The sequence below is a fragment of the Bradysia coprophila genome, unplaced genomic scaffold (genome assembly GCF_014529535.1).
Source record: "Bradysia coprophila strain Holo2 unplaced genomic scaffold, BU_Bcop_v1 contig_235, whole genome shotgun sequence".
Lineage (NCBI taxonomy): Eukaryota > Metazoa > Arthropoda > Insecta > Diptera > Sciaridae > Bradysia > Bradysia coprophila.
In genome coordinates, this window is record NW_023503496.1 from 3,278,851 (window position 1) to 3,296,704 (window position 17,854).

A 17,854-nucleotide genomic window follows, 5' to 3' on the forward strand; every position below is an offset into this window, starting at 1 on the left:
TCTTCGCTATTCGCACATTCTGAGGAAGTCAAGGTCAAGGTCCAACAAAATGACGAAATGAGACGCATTTCTTCAAACAATAAATTCAGTAAAAAAAACGGAGACCTTCTTCATTCAATTTGCAGAAGGATGAATTCAGTTGATCAAACAGAAACCTTCCTCATTCAAGTTGAAAAAGTATGAATTCAGTACCAAACTCATTTTTTACACAGTTTGTGAAAGGATGATTAAATTTGGAACAAACCAAACTCTTTCCTTTTACAGTTAGTAGAAGGATGAATTCAGTTGAAACAAATCAAACTCTTTCCTTACACAGTTTGTAAGAGAATGAAAAAACCAAACTCTTTATTTACATCTGTTTGTAGAAGGATGAATTCAGTAGGAACAGACCAAACTCCTTTTTCACACAAATTGTAGAAGGATGAACTCAGTAGGAACAGAGCAGGCTCCTTCCTCACACAAATTGTAGAAGGATGAATTCAGTTGGAACAAACCGAACAACATCTTTACTCAGTATGTAGAGAGCCGAATTCAGTAGGAACAAACCAAACTCCTTCCTCACACACATTGTAGAAAGATGAATTCAGTTGGAACAAATCAAATTCTTTCCTTACACAGTTTGTAGGAAAATGAAAAAACCAAACTCTTTATTTACACTGTTTGTTAAAGGATGAATTCAGTAGGAACAGAGCAAGCTCCTTCCTCACACAAATTGTAGAAGGATGAATTCAGTTGGAACAAATCGAACAACATCTTTAAGTATGTAGAGAAATGAATTCGGTAGGAACAAACAAAACTCTTTCATTGCAAAGTTTGTAGAAGGATGAATTCTGTAGGAACAAACCAAAATCCTTCCTCAACAGTTTGTAGAAGGATGAATTTAGTTGTATCAGACCAAACTCCTCCCTCACACAATCTGTAGAATGATTAAGTAGGAACAAAACAAACGCCTGAACCATAAAAGGATTCATAAAAGGTTAATATAGCTGACTATTTTATCTAATTAATATTCTGATATAAAGACGTTAATAATATTTGGTATAGAAAGCTACCAATACGTAATTTTTCTGACACGATCATCTTCTGGTCATTTATTGTGCATACAGTATAAAACACCCGATGTGCGTATAAAGCTTTTACGTCAATGTTGTTGTCGCGCAGTGTACACGGTAGTACCACCGTCTCGAGAGATGAGTAGATGGCGCTGACATTTGTTTTTTTGTGTGTCTTTATGAAAACAATCACATCATATCCATAGAGTAGTAGTCTTTGGTATTCGGTTTGACGTTTGAATCTAATATTTTATATGAAACGGTTGCACATAAAATAAATTGTTTTGAGAAACAAACATGAGTGACTCCGGTGAAAATCAGACTGCCGTTACGGAAACAATACAAGAAATTGAACCCAGTTTATATTCGGTTGATTTGCAAGTGCAAACCCGGGAGTTTAAAGGTCAAATTTCCGGATTGACAAAATGTGCACTGGCGATAAATTGCAATTCGTTGGATGAATTCAAAACCGAATTGTGGCTCAAAATCAACGACAAACTTAAGAGAGAAATACTTTTCGACGATACGGACCCACAATGGCACGAAAATATTTCACCAAATCAAGAAGACATGGATCGTTTCGTCTTGTTTTTTGACACCAAATCCAGAAGATCCATTACGCTCAATAAGGTAAATACTGTTACCCTCAACCATTGGAGATCGAAAGAGGTTTGGCTGTACGTCCACGTATACTCAATGTCCGTTTCAAACCTCACGTTGTGGAAAAAAGTGCAAAAGAACCTCATAGAACCTCTGAACCGCGATCGGGCTGGTGCGAGTACAATCAGCGAAATGAATTTACTAGTGGGACAATTAAAAGAAATTCACAAATTGCACTATCAGAGCAGTCACATCAATTGGATAATGTGGGCGAACCGTATCCAGGCTTCAGAACCGCATTTACGAGAGAAGATGATTCGTAGCCCTCCCCCAGCGGATATGCTTCATTTATTTGCTGTGGCCAAAACATCTGCTGATGACAGAATTGTGGACTTACGACAAAATCTATGTGTGGCAGAAAATGTGAATGACGGTGTGAGCACGGGGCTGAGCAGAATCAGGAATTTGTTTGATAGTATCCGTGAGCTGCAGCAGACAATTCTTCAACTGCAAAACGAACAACAGGCTAAGATAAATTTGTTGGAACACGAACTGAGTGCAGTGGAAACTCAAGCCTCCACAACCCGATCGATGCTGACTTCAATGGAACAAGCAGTGCCAGCCACTGAAACCGACTTTGGACGTCAGATTTTTTCGCAAATTCAAGACCAAGAAGACGTAGACCACATCTAGACCGTATTTGGATCAAAGGCAAACCCGGTATATAAATTCGGTCATTTTATTCCATCGTTTCATTTACAATTTTATTTTTAACCGTTCCAGGTGTTTGTAAGCCTCGAGCTTAATTATTGAAGTACTTAAACATTATTGGGAAAAGCCCAACTCTTAAATCAGCATCAAATGCCAATGAAGGATCAAATTTACCCAGTGGCAAATAGCCACATTTTTTAAAAATGTTTTTTAAGTTTTGGTTAGAAAAATGGTTTACGACCTCCCCAATAAACAGTTTGATATCAATTTTAGTGTTTTCGATGTAGATCTCTTCCAGTTTCCTTTTCATAAATCCAAAAACAAGTTCAATCGGATTGAAGAAAGGACAGTACGCTGGTAGAAATATGACGATGATACCCAAAGACCGTAAGTAAACAACAAAGTTTTTGTCCAAATGAATTTTGGCACCATCCATGATCCAGACTGAATATTTTCCTGGGTATTGCTGCACCTTTGAATCATAGTCGGTGGCAAAACTTCGACAGAAGTCTACAAACTTCAATCTGTTAAATGTTTCTTCCGTCTGGTAACAATTCAGCATACCATTTATCCCGATGAAGCACAGGAACGAAACACGCGGCTTTCTGACGAATTCGCTGCGATAAATCAATTTCTGTCCTTTCATCGCATATCCTCTTTTTCTCATCATGCATTTGTTGTCGAATCCAACTTCGTCCAAAAATACCAGGTTCTCCAAAATCCATGGAAAGCTCGACAATTCATTAGCAAATCTCAAAATATCTGCGGTCTGAATTTGGACGGCACGGCGCTCCAATACTTTCCAGGTCAATCCATTTTGTGCGAGAATCGTGCTGATCGATGATGTAGAGATCTGCAACTGAAACTCCTTGAAAAACAAATACGCTGCTTCATTCTGATGAAGGACAGGACGATCATTGTACAAATTGACCAGCCAAGCTCGTTGTTCTTCCGTAAACTTTCTATATGCAGCCAACGTCGATTTTTTGCGTGCAACATCATGAGTTTTTTCGTAAGTGCTTATCCATCTGGATATTGTCGTTCGGTCTTTGTGGTATATTTTGGCCAAATCATTAATAGATATTCCACCAAAGAAATATCCGTGTAAAACATGAAAAATGGTGTTTTTGCTGGCTTGTTTCTTTACGTTTTGTATAATGTTCGACATTTTTGTATTTTCGAATGCACCTTACATAACCTTATTTTGTGATTTATTTTCATTTATTTTTTTACGTCAAAAATGCGACAATGTGAATGCGACATTATTGTTTGCGACGATATGATCGCGTAAAACGTGTAAAATGAACCGCCGCCACAATATATCATCATCTCTCCTTTTATTTCATCATCCTTGCAGTGTGCGAATAGCGAAGAAGAGGCCATTCGCACATTGTGCGAATAGTCACTTTATAATACTTTGATAATACTTTCTTCTCTTGGCTATTCGTACAATGTGCGAATAGCCAAAGTATTATAAAGTGACTATTCGCACAAAGTGCGAATAGCATTTTCGTAAAATTTATTCACTTTGGTTCAGTTAGTCAAATGAACTTTTTATTATTGGTTCCAATTACCAATTACATCTATTTGCGTCTTTTATTCGTCGTTATGATGCATGCCACCACACCCACATGTCCAGTCTTAATCTTTACTTTGACGAATATACTCAATTTTTTGGTGTCGTGTATTTAACAAGTAATTGCGCTGACGATTTATAGATTTACATTTTTTTGGCGATTTTAATTGAATTCAGTTCAAGAAAGCAACGATTTCCAAAAATGTCTCAACAATATCGAAGAAATATTTTATTTGGTTTCATATTAACATTATCTGTCGGATCGACTCTTTCCGATATGAAAGTAGTTTCGGAACAACCCTTCGTGCTGAGGTCTCTAGACTGTGTTGCTACTTCAATAGTTTCGACCTTTGCACCTGGCGACGAAGGATCTGCACCACGTCATCACTCCGGCCCAGTAGTAGGGTATGTCTTGGAAGGTTCATTTTTGTTCCAGGTAAGATCATTGGCATAAATATTAGTTGTTTTGATGTTCAGATTAGTTTTTTGTGATCGTTCGAAAGGTTGCGAATGAGCCACCTCGAGTTATACCAGCTGGAGGTACGTTTTATGAAAGTGACGGCGTTACGCGTGTTTGGGGTGCAAATGCTTCAGACAATTCAACCTGTATAGTTTTTTATACGATATACGGGCAGCCTGGTGAAGCAATAATAGCATACGGCTTTCAAGAAATGCTTCTTCCACGCAAGAGCCGTGTCGAAGCTTTGGCTGAAGCAGCTGCGGCATCTTTGGTTTGAAGACTAAATAGTTGAAAAAGTTACTCTGTTTTTTGTTTAGTTAAGCTAAAAGAGCGGAACGACGGTTCATACGAATTTCAGCTGCTCTAATCTAAAAACAGTGTTAACGAAGAACGCGAAAAAAAAGTATTTTCAAACAATAATCGTATGGGGTTGTCTTTAAAAAATTCTAAGGGTGCACAAAGTCCCATGCAACAAAATATTGACTTACGAGTCAAACTAAAAAGGCTATTTAGGTAAGTGCAGTGAGAAGTTTAGTATGACGACTGAAAATCCCACTTACACGGTAAGCGATCATACGGTCAGTAAAGATGTTACAATTTCGGATGATGATGATGATAACGGTGACGATGATCCAGAATTAAAATTTAAAAAAAAATGTTATTTTTGAGTTCTTACGGATAGTTTCTCTTGTTTAATAAGGAACCATTGGATGAATAGTGTATCGTAGAATGTAGATCTGACGTGACAAACGAATGGCATGATGTCTCATGGCTGAGGTGTTTAGTATTTTTAATCATGGCAACGTAAGCCCCATTCTCTTTTCTAATATCCTTTGACCACGAAAATGTTTTTTTTTTCTTAATAGTCCAGACGCTTGTGTCACGAAAAGTGGCTCTGTGGGATTCGAGGTTTTAAGATTTTTTGTGAATGGATTCTGATAGAGTATCAAAAGTTGTAGAACTAAATTTTTTTCTTGAGGCCGATGAACCGGTATTACCGGTAAAATTACCATTTTAGTGTAAAACTAAGAATCGCTATAACTCGAGATAGAAGGGACTTGGTTCGGATTTCTTTTTTTGTTAGAAAGGTACATTAATTATCTACGTTTTATGGAAGAACTTTTTTTTTGGAAAAACAAAATGGCGGAAATATGGTCATTTTCCGTAGACACTACACAAAAAAACCGCTAACTTTGAAGCCATTTTTGGCCGGTGTCTTACGACCGGATTTCGTGTAAGTAGGCTCTATCGACAGGTACAGGTCTCAACTACAGCCAAAAAAGTTCCGAAAGTGATAAAAAACAATTTGCCCAAGATATTGAGCAAAAAGTGAGGTTAATACACAATCGGATTTTTCTTGCACCAAATTACACTGTTTCCTTTCGATTTTCGAGACATTTAAATTTGAAATGAGCCGGAAAATGACAGAAAATTGTAGTACTATCGTTAATACATCCGAAACAATGCATAAAAATTTTTCCATATGAGACAGACGCGTCAAAAATGGTCAAAAATGTTAAAAATTGGTGAAAACCTACGAAATTTGAGCTATTTTTTGCCGTTTTCTCAATTTTAGCGAAAAAAAAATTATTAAATTAAACGGAGAACGTCAGGGAACCTTATACCTAAATTAAGATCACTACTTCCGTTCATGCGCTGACCGGAACTGGTATGACAGGAAAGTTCAGTCGCATTATAAAAACTTTTCTCGAAGCACGAAATAGTTATTTATGACACTTAATACACATTGTGAGCCAAATAAAACACTTTGCACCGAGATTCATACTACGTTTTTCGCAACAAGTTACGAAAAGTTACGATGTGTATGCAACAGAGGCATCTAAAGTACGCAATTTTCGACGTTATGATGCTGAGTTGCATAAAGAAATTTGTGATTCGCTTAAATGCCTTGGAGATCCCGAATAAACTCCAGAAACATTTTTCGACAATATTGTACCGTTCATTTTCCATTTGTAATGTTGGAGAAAGTAGATGGTATATTTTCATGAAAACGCCAGCGTCAGCTAGATTATTGAATTTTGATCCGTCTGAGTACCAGAGGAGATCTATATTGGCAGGAATTACGGTGTTGAGACCAGTCTTCTCTAGATGAAATAAAATCGTTTTAAATTTGTTCTCGAAACAAAATGTTGGAGTGGTAGAGTCAAATGGGAGTTCGAAGTATGGTGCCTCTGCCACCATTGTTTTCCAGAAAGATGAGTGACCAAAATTGGTCTCGTGGAGGAGAGATGAGTGGTGCACGATAACTTGAGTAAATCTCAACGGATTTTCAAAAACTTTTTTTTTATTCGATGAAGTATCGAAATCTTCTGGTCAAGTTTGAAAATAGGTGGAACCATCTGGGAGTAGTTCTCAGAAGAAGCCGTTTCAACTCTTTGTTAAGATGAGAAATACAGTAATTCACAACCGATTTTTAAAAAAATGTTTGGAGGAGAATGGAATTACTGAGGTTAGGTTCCAAGGTAGATTATGTTGGTCTAACGATCTACCTGCTGTTGCTAAACGAATTTTGTATCTATTCAATAGTATTTTGCCTCGTTACAAAAACGAATAACCAAACAAAAGTTAATGAGTTCAAGTTTAATTGAAGACATACTCCATTTTTTAAATGAAAAATTACGATTTCTTTGAAAATTTCTGAATTTTTTTTTATCGAAATTGAGTCTTCAGATAAATTTATTTTTTTAATTACTGCTGTTGATGTTTCTAATGCGATATAAACGGTTCCCTGAAGTTCTCCGTCTAATTTAATAATTTTTTTCCGCTAAAATTTAGAAAACGGCAAAAAATAGCTCAAATTTCGTAGGTTTTCACCAATTTTTAACATTTTTGACCATTTTTGACGCGTCTGTCTCATATGGAAAAATTTTTATGCATTGTTTCGGATGTATTAACGTTAGTACTACAATTTTCTGTCATTTTCCGCCTCTTTTCAATTTTAAATGTCTCGAAAATCGAAAGGAAACAGTGTACTTTGGTGCAAGAAAAATCCGATTGTGTATTAACCTCACTTTTTGCTCAATATCTCGGGCAAATTGTTTTTTTATCACTTTCGGAACTTTTTTGGCTGTAGTTGAGACCTGTACCTGTCGATAGAGCCTACTTACACGAAATCCGGTCGTAAGACACCGGCCAAAAATGGCTTCAAAGTTAGCGGTTTTTTTGTGTAGTGTCTACGGAAAATGACCATATTTCCGCCATTTTGTTTTTCCAAAAAAAAGTTCTTCCATAAAACGTAGATAATTAATGTACCTTTCTAACAAAAAAAGAAATCCGAACCAAGTCCCTTCTATCTCGAGTTATAGCGATTCTTAGTTTTACACTAAAACGGTAATTTTACCGGTAATACCGGTTCATCGGCCTCAAGAAAAAAATTTAGTTCTACAACTTTTGATACTCTATCAGAATCCATTCACAAAAAATCTTAAAACCTCGAATCCCACAGGATGACACGAGCGTCTGGACTATAATTTAAAAACTGAAAAAAAGGTCGACCGGTTTCACCATAATTATAAATGACTCTGTATCAGACTTGTGGGTAAAATTCACAGAGCGACCGTATATAAATATGCCTTCCACGCGGTTACGGTTACCAAATTCATTCACCACGTCTTTAAATTCTTTGACGAGACTTGAGCTTAGAGCCTTGATCGACGATTCGCAGTTGCACACGCACTCGTTAGTCGTTTTGGACTTGTTTCCTTTCTGTAGTTGAAGTTACGGTAGGTGATGAAGGTCTGCGGAGATTTTTTTTTAATTGAATTGACTGCAACAGATAGCCTTATTGCACCGACCGATTCGATCCGAGAGGATTTTGGACCGATTGATAGACTTCTTCTTGGCCGCCATGTAAGTCATATGTCCTTACTGCCCAAAGGTTAGATTGGTGATTAGGCTTCCAATTGGCTTCCAATCCTAATGGAAAAGTCTCTCCAATTTGGGGAAGGGGTTTTGCTGTCTTCTAAGCTTAATTCTAGCAAGTAAGGGCTGTGTGGCACACATAGAAAGCATAATAACCGAACAACAATTCGAACTAAAGGCAATAGAGCTAGCATCGGAAGGCTTATCATTGGTACCGATGCGATGGCAGTTTTTTGTCGTAGTCATGTTCAGAGAAAGACTGGATGTTCACAAATAAAACGGTCTGAAGCTCAAAATGCGTTCAAGGTCTCAGATATGGGCATGAATACTATACAGAAAGACTTGACTGCGAAAATTATCAGACCAGAACGAGCACACAGGCTTATCAGTCCTCACGGTTCGATGATTATGACATATCGTTACATTACGTAAGACGAAAAATGTTTGTTTTTGGAACGTTTCTTTGAGTGCTAGTAGAGTATGAACGACTAACATCGTAGGGAAGCCAATTTGGTGTCAAAATGCAGTTCGTTATGCCAAACGAGGTGAATTCCTCGCATAGATTTGATACGTCAACTTCGGCAATAAATCGATTTTCCCACGGTACAAGTTGGCTGAGATATACACTAGGTCTTTTCACCTAAGGGCTCGGGGTGTAAGCGTTAAAGGCTTATGAGTGTTTGGCATGTACGTCAGAGCACATTTTCCTATTCGATTGGAGTGTCGGTTTATGCTGATCTTTGAGATCTTAACGTAACAATGATTTCAAGGACAATGCGGCGAGCAATTTACTATATTCTGCTGCTACGAATTGTTGTCTGTCCACTTTTAACCTTATGAAGAAGCAGAGTTTCTCAAACTTATTTTACCCTAATTCGAGTTTTTAAGTTTTTAAGAGAGTTTGTTTGCTAGAGAGATTCTTATCTGCCACTTTGAAAAGCAATTTCTTTCTACAATTTTTTTGATTAAAAATTTCGTTGTTGAAATTTTTGAGTATTTTGAGAATATGCGTCACCTACAAGGTCAGTTCTTTTGGAAGCATGCAAGTCCAAAGTATATAAACACTGAAGGTAATGCAAACACAGTTACACACGGATCCAAACTTTCAGGTGAATTTTAGCTCCGTCATGTTGCTCACGTATTGAATTCGGTTGCGTCAAGTTGCATCTAGTGGTGAATCTGGAACTATTTAGCGGCGTTTTGTTGCACACATATAAAATTCGTTTGCGTCAAGTTGTATTTATCGGTTAATTGGAAGAATTTAGGGCCGTCATGTTGCACAAGTCTAAGTTAGACAACATACGAAAATGAATTCACCTGAAAGTTTGGATCCGTAATTTCTCTGATCCGCATTACCTTCAGGGTTTATATACTTTGTGCAGGTCATTCCCCTTTCTTTGACTGAGTTTTCATATCATGATGATAAGGTAGTCGAGATGGTGGTGGTGGTGGTTAAAATGACCACGTGTTGCGCTGCCGTCCCACGATATCATATTGACGCAAAATTTATTGTTGAAATTCGATATACAAATTTGTTTTATTAATTTAAAAAAAAATAAAATTTATTTCAATAAATTTACATTTATTTACGCAAAAAAATAATAATCGAAGGGTAGGTATGACACTAACTTTATCACAAAACAAATAATATGTTCCTTACGTTTCGAAAAAGAAGAAGACGATGATTAAAAACAAAAAAAAAAACATTTTCGAAATTTATGTTAAATTACATTAATCCATTAATTATTGCAACATTTTGGTTCGCAGTGATAAAATGAAACTAAAAAAACAAAATAATTTACAATGAAAGGGTTGATGGATTGTGCTTTACGATTGTGGTGCCGCACATGATGGAAAGAAGAAAATTAAGGGATTTTCACACCATGCGAGCTTTTTTATCGTTCAAGTTGAGAAAAACGTCCAGTAGGACATTAAAAATTATTTGAATTTTTGGCGCACTTTCAATTGATGATGACAAGATGAGAGTAAAATATATTGATGAATGACAAAAGTGATTTAAGTTTGAGATTAAATTTTAAAATAAATAAAAAATTCTAGAGAAAAAAATGATAAAAATATCGAAGAGAGATAGAGAGAGAGAGAGCGACAGAGAGAATGTAGACTCTTTCAATTGTCCATTATTTGCTTTAAATTAGAATTTTTAATTTGTCGTTTTTAAGCAATTAGCCAAACAGACGAACGAACAAAAACAAAAACTTCTTACGCAGATCTTTTGGCTACAACTTTGTGAATTTGATCCCGGCTGTTAGTCACCTCAGCATGGAATCCTGTCTCCCAATCAGCGTAATAGTTCACCGTGCGCACATTACCATCGGGTTCGACCAGCGAATATTGCCCTTTCACAACATCGCCGTCACGTTCTTCTTTTTGGTGTTTAATGTCGCCGGTATGTGGATCGTTGACGCCATATTCGAATGCGTATCGGGGATGATCGTCCTGAAAAAGTGACACGGAAAAGGTTAAATGAATTGGAAATGAAAATGTGTACGACATACGTAGTATTCGTGGTGTTGATCAGCAACCGTTTTCACAACATGAGCGGGTTGTGCTTTGACCAATGTGGTGACTGGTGCTGAGTATGTGGCGTAAGCTGGTGCAGCCGAAGCATATCGGAATCCATTGCCGTAGCCAGTGGACGCATGAGATGATCCATAATATCCTGAGCCATAATAACCTGAGCCGGTGTGTGAATAAGATGCAACTGCTGGACTCGAATAGTATCCCTTTCCGTATCCGGCACTACCGTATGAAGCCAAAGCTGGTCCAGCGCTATATGTGGCAACTGCAGGTCCAGAACTGTAAGAGGCAACAGCTGGTCCAGCACTGTAAGAAGCAATAGCAGGTCCAGCACTGTAAGAAGCAATAGCAGGTCCAGAACTGTAAGAGGCAACAGCTGGTCCAGCACTGTAAGAAGCAATTGCGGGTCCAGCGCTGTAAGAAGCTACAGCTGGAGTTGATAGAATTTTAGCTGGGGCCGATACGTATGCTGTTGAAACAGCTGGTGCCGATGAATAAGCAATTTTGGCTGGTGCAGATGCGTACGAAGCAATTGCTGGAGCGTAAGATACGGCTGGTCCGGAAGTATATGCAACTTTCGCTGGTGCTGCATATGTACTAACAATTGGTCCGGATGAATAAGATTGAACGGTTGGTGCGTATTTGGCTACAACGGGCGAAGCATAAGATAATTTAGCTGGTGCCGAAACATATGATGAAGATACAGCTGGAGCTGATGAATATTGCACAACGGCTGGTGCAGATACATATTTACTAACTGCTGGAGCTGCGGAATAGCTGTAAGCTGGTGATGCTGTGTAAGCTACTTTCGGAGCTGATATGTAAGAAGATGATACGGCTGGACTTGCGGCGTAGTGTGATACGGCTGGTCCAGTAGTGTAAGCTACTTTAGATGGTGCATATGAAGCATATGATGGCGCTGAAACATACGAACTGGAGACTTCATGGGCTGAAGAGTATGCGACTTTAGCTGGAGCGGCATACGAAGCATACGATGGTGCAGTGTAAGCAAGTTTTGTTACTGGAGCAGAGTATGATGCAGAGTACGATGGAGCAGAGTATGATGCAGAGTACGATGGTGCAGAGTATGATGAAGAGTACGATGGTGCAGAGTATGATGCAGAGTACGATGGAGCAGAGTATGATGAAGAGTACGATGGTGCAGAGTAAGATGAAGAGTACGACGGAGCCGAAACAGCTAACTTAGCAACCGATGGATAAGTATATTGTGAGCTGTATGCTGGACTTGAAACGTATTTGGTGACAGCTGGAGTTGCCGAATAGCTGTAAGCCGGAGCAGCAACAACTTTCGCGGCTGGAACGTACGATGCAACCTTAGCAATTGGTGCATGTTGAGCGTACGAGACTGATGGCACTGCATACGATGTTGGTGGAAGATATGCCTTAGATACGGTTGCTACTGCCGGAGCAACGTATGCTGGACCAGTCGATGCATAGGAATAACCGGGTGATGATGTGAATTTGGCAATAGCAGGACTAACGTATGTCTTCGTAACAGCTGGCGTTGAGACATATTTCGATATTCCAGCGGTTTGTGTGTAATGAGATAGTCCTGAACTTGTTGCATAACCGTAACCGGTTGGTGCGACAACAGCTGCAAATTTAGAAGCTGGCGAATGATCTGAATACACAACACCGGCTGTCTTAGCGTATGTAACAGCTGGTGCAACAGTTTTCGTTACATATGCTGGTGCTGTTTCATATGAATTGTACGATGGTTGAACCGAAGCATACTTTATGGCTGGCGTTTGACTGTACGAGCTGATGCTTGGACCAACCGATAATTGAACTTGTGGTGCTGGGTAGGCATAACCGGGCTGATCGTGAACACAATCTGGTACTGCGAATACTGCCACAGCTAAGTTGGCTACTACGAATATAGTGACGAAAATCTGGGCGAGTAGAAAAGAAATTTTTTTTGTTAACATCTTATGCATGGGTCGGAAGGTGAAATGGGAGAGTCTAGTAGGTCTAGGCAATAGAAATATTTAAAAACAAAAATTCTTGACCCTCGCGCTCTATTTATTTAAATCATTTTCGAGATAAAAAGTCTTTCTTGATCTCTTCAATTTCCAACACCAAGTCATCGTATGATCATGTCTCGACTAACAATAAGTCGCCATTACCAAAATAGAATATTTCACTCCATTCTCATCTAAAGTTTAAAAGAGGCGCTGTGCATCCGTTGAAACACTAGAATCGTCCTTATCATACTTTTATCATACTTTTTCGCTGCTTTTAACTTCCCAAAGTCAAGCGAAATGAAGTGGTATGTTCAGTGAGCATCGTCATCATAACAGTTGTGTAATACAATGTGCTCTCAACATTACACTCGCAGTGTCTAGAAGAAAAATCGTATACCCACCACATCTGAACTTGATGTCGAACCCGGATTCTCATTATGTAGAAGACTAGAGAACGTTACGTTTGTTTTGAATTTTTTTTCTCGTATGGCAAACGGTCATACTGATTGTTACAGCACGTTAATTCAAGGTCAAACGAGTCGAACGAACGGATATATTATATAAGTTGAATGTGGGTCGATAAAAATTGCAATCGAAGATAGAACGAAAACAAATTCAGGGCCACGAAAGATAAATAAAATTGCGAGCAATGCAGGGACTGATGTATGGCTTCCGATTGCAACATAATGTTGTGCATTTTATGCGTGTGTAAGCCGTGTAAGCTTAAAAATGCGTCAATATGCCGTAATATGCAGTAAAATGTATCAATTTTCAATGAATTTTAATTCAAATCAAATGAACGAAAGCACGTTAGAGCCAAAATCATCCTAGAAAGGAAATCACTAAGGCTAGCTCTTGGGGACTACATTTGTAAATTAAAATCTTCGTTGCACAGAATGGCCATCCCGGAACTGAAATGACCGTCAGTTATTCTGCTTTTAGAAGAACTCAGACAAATTTCTTCTTTTGTCGTAAATCACTAGTATGAAGACCTTGTCCTTCAAGCAGAGAAATTAATGCTGTTAACGTCTTTAATTCTGTATTTAACAGAGTCTGAATATATCTAACAGTAAACTGGAAAATTGGCTGGACAAGGGTTTCAAAAGTGAGGCAGAAGTGATTTAGGCATCCATTGTTCCTGAAGAATCTGTAACCGTTGTGTTTTATTAATTCTAAGTATTTCTTTCATTCATGCCATAAGTGCGCTAAAATAAATGGAAAGTGCGACTCAGCGTCAAATCCCCGCTTCAGGGACTATTTTTCTGAATTTTCCCAGAAATATTTTTTGGGAAATTGTAGGAAAATGTGGGAAAATTCAACATTGGAAAATATAACATCGTCAATTCTGAATATTAGTAGACTACCTGGAGGAATTATGACCCGAAATAGACCGTGTGAAGTATAAATAATTTATTTTTAATTGATTTAGATTATTATTCTGTAGAACAAAAGTGTGTACAGAATATCTGAAAAATGTCTGCCTGATTTTATATCTCACTTTAAAAGCTGTAATATGAATGAGACTAAAATAATATCAGAACCATTCTAATTCATTCTAATTGGATTCTTACTAAGATTCTAATAAGTGGGATGGCATCGGGATGGCAAGAATATTTTTAAATAATTTCTATTTTCTAAAAAATTAAATATTTTTTTCATTGGTTTTCACGGTAAATTTTCTTTTTATCGAAATATGAAACTTTTTGAAAAATTATTTCACACACACCACTAACACGAAAACATGAACTTAGCTCCTTTTGACGTTATGGATCCCTTTACATTTGACATTTAAAATGTCAAATATTAATGGTTTGTTCGGACGAAGACATCAAAACTTTTTTTTTTCATTTTGAATATCGTCGACAGCTTTAATTCTAACGGTAAAAGTCATGTGTGAGCACAATATATATTGACTGTGCCTGGTGTTTTGGTGTGGTAGTCATCTTGTACTTATTGTTAGTTTCCTTTAACCATAACTTAAATATTAAAAGATAAAATTCACACAATCTTTTGATTAAGAGTAACAACAGAATACCGACACTTTCTGAAACTCAAAAATTTTCTAAAAAATCGTTTTGGACAAAGCACATTCATTAAAAAACAAAAAATTGTATTTTTCGTCAAAAGTAACGAAAAGTAGAATTTTTCAGGACTAGTCTTAAGCTTGTCCTAACGATGCGAAGCCGAGTAGGACCAGCTTAAGACGTGTCCTGGAAAAATTCTGCTTTCGTCACGAGTCACGAACTACGTTTTCTGTGCCGTAAGGATCATAATGAGACGAAAAACAAAACAAAAACATTGCAACAATTTGAGCTTTTCTTAGCTTTTCGATCGTAGGTGCAGTGACGAAATACGTCGAATTATGATCCTAAGGCACAGAAAAAATTATCTTGGGACTAAGCTGAGTTGGATTAGCTGGGTTCACAAGTACAAAATTTTCAAAGATCAATCGACCCTACTGGTCAGATGCTTGCCGTGTGCAACAGGCTAAATTCGAATGTTCAATATCGGAAGCTAAGAATTCAAGTTATTCTACGACGTAGACTCTACACACAGTCAGAGACACACATACAATCAAAACTCGTTATTCGTCTTTATATGCAACTTCAACCGTAACTTCAAATAAGTGTAAACAGTTTTCAACAGCAGAATCCTGCGAAAATGAAAATCCCTCTCAGCAAAAAAAATCTCGAAACAAGTGCGTAATGTACTATTATTGTATGTGTGGAACAGCTGAAAAAGAGCTGAAGCAAATTCATGCTGAAATTTCACTGCCTCTGACTGTACCCCATTTTTTCAAAAAATTTTACGAATCACCATCCTATAACTTACAAGTGTAATTCGTGCTCTTCAATTAAAAATTAACTGATGAGATGTCTACCAATTCCGTAAAGGAGGATATTTTAGTGGAAATAAATAAAAAAAAATCGAGAAAATATGCCTTGAGCATAGGTCCAAACTACCAATCGTAAAAATCCAAGGAATTAAGTTTCACCCAAGTTTAGTGGTTTCGCCACTTATCTGAGTTCATTTTGTGGAACAAACTGCAGAAAAAATTTGGCGCGAAATTTGAATTTTTTTTTTTTTAATGGTACTGGATTTTTGTTCCGAATGAAGAACAGGACTAAGTTTTCAAGAATTAATAAAACATCAAATATTCCACCGAAACGACTCCCATCATAATCTAAATGCTTGAAAAGAAAATCCGAAACTTTTCCAAAAAACTAGTGGTCCTACGTGATACAAATTGTTTTGCTGTATCCATCGTCACAATTACTTCTTGCAATAATTCCACTTCACAAACCAATTGTAGATTCGAACCTGCCGAATTCATAGTCTCCGGTTGCATTAAATCTTACAATTCTAGAAAGCTCACTCTGGCTCTTCATTGTCTTTTTTTTCCAAATATTAATCGAAGGCGTGTAAGTAAAATAGGGTCTATATATCAGTAACACCATTTACCGTAATTGCACCGAATGCACAATAATTTCTCACAATTTTCATGTTTGCTTGTTCTCTGTTTCAATTAAATTTTAATTGAACCAATTAATTGATTCGATGAGAATTGGGTTTATTAGACAAGAATTTTCTGATTTTTAATTTATAATCCCAAAAATGGTCACAAAATTCTATTTTGGTAATGGTCCGGTTCTGCACACATATTTTATTATGAAAACTTAAAAAAAATTATTGATCAAAAAAGACAGCACTTTTGTCGACGATAAATTTCTTTCATTTAGCAATCCAATGCCCAGGGGACGAATTAATCCGTTTGTTTGTCTTGATGACTCACCTTCATTTTGCGTATCACTGAAATTAATTTTTTTTTAATAAAAAAAAAATTCGGACAACACTGTACACCGAACAGATGGGTCGTAAAATGTCTTAATAAGAACACCCACCAAACAAATCTAACAGAAAATTAACGTTGAATCTAATGAAAATGATTCTACGAACGGTATACCAGTATTTCGTTTTACGATTCCTTTTGAATTCGATATTTTTTAAAACTCTACTTAGTAGAGTACCACGAGACTGATGGCCGGCCTGGCCCTATAGTCTCTTTTATACCGGTCACCTTAACAGATAATAGTAAATGGTAACGAAAATTTTCCCCAGATTTTGCAGATCACCGATATTGAGACAAAAACCTCTTTTTTTTTATTTCGTGTGCACCGTCGTCGTCGTGTGTGGAACACGCCGCGGTTCACTCATTTCCCCACCTTATTATTTAATAGCGATTTTTCGCACACACATTACATTTTCAATTGCGAATTATATTGACTGAAATACAAGACGAAGAAAAAAAAAACAAATTCACCAACAACAGCAACAACAACAACCAACCAACGTGTTGAACCGAATCGAAGGATATAGAAGAATTATAATTTAAATTTTAAAACTCTCGATGCCGTCATACCTATACGTAGTACATATACGTATAATAACATGCAACACACATAATCTCCTATAAATCGAATACACAAATTAATGTAAAACTGAATATTGAGATCACATTAAAACGAGATCGAAATTCCTTTGCATATAAAATGTTGTCCATTAAAAAACAAACTTTTTTTTCTACTTCTTTAATTCAATCTCTTCGAACGGTGGTCATACTGAGTACGAATTCTTATTGCTTTTCTCATGTGTAAAGATCAATCAAAAAAAGAAATAATTAAAATTAAAAAAAAAAAAATTGAGCACTAGAGTGTAATGGACAACTTAGAAGACATCCCCTTCCCATATATTGCATACTCACTCTATCGAAAAAGCAACAACAAAACGTTAGACAACATATTTTATCGGTGTATGCGAATTTTATGCTGGTTTTGCTTTGCTAGTACGTATACCACACAGAGGCGAAAAGTTCGGCTCAAATTTATGTTTTGCAGGATTACCGTTTCATGTTGAATCCAAAGTCAATAAAAGTTGCCATCGCAGTTTTCCTGTAGCGGGACATCCATAAATAACATCCGCAATTTAGTGTTGCCATACAAGTCTAAAATCTTTAAAATCTCCATAAATATGAATTTCTGAGGTGTCAAAT

The 17,854-nt window shown here is 37.1% G+C and overlaps 1 protein-coding gene across 1 annotated transcript; it reads right to left on the bottom strand.

Annotated features, from left to right (window-relative positions):
- Window positions 1-9,850: 9,850 nt before the first annotated feature.
- LOC119077484 (paternally-expressed gene 3 protein) lies at window positions 9,851-16,843 on the bottom strand. Its single transcript, XM_037184698.1, has 3 exons — window positions 16,598-16,843; window positions 10,798-12,732; window positions 9,851-10,738 (listed from the first exon to the last, which is right to left on the bottom strand). Exons 1-3 carry the CDS (start codon window positions 16,601-16,603, stop codon window positions 10,502-10,504), a joined length of 2,178 nt encoding a protein of 725 aa, XP_037040593.1. The 5' UTR covers window positions 16,604-16,843; the 3' UTR covers window positions 9,851-10,501.
- Window positions 16,844-17,854: the final 1,011 nt, after the last annotated feature.

What these genes read in the sequence shown, in the direction of transcription:
- LOC119077484 (XM_037184698.1), bottom strand. An exon ending in ATCAACACCACGAATACTAC is followed by an intron (nt 10,739 to 10,797) that starts GTATGTCGTACA and finishes TCACTTTTTCAG; the next exon opens with GACGATCATCCCCGATACGC.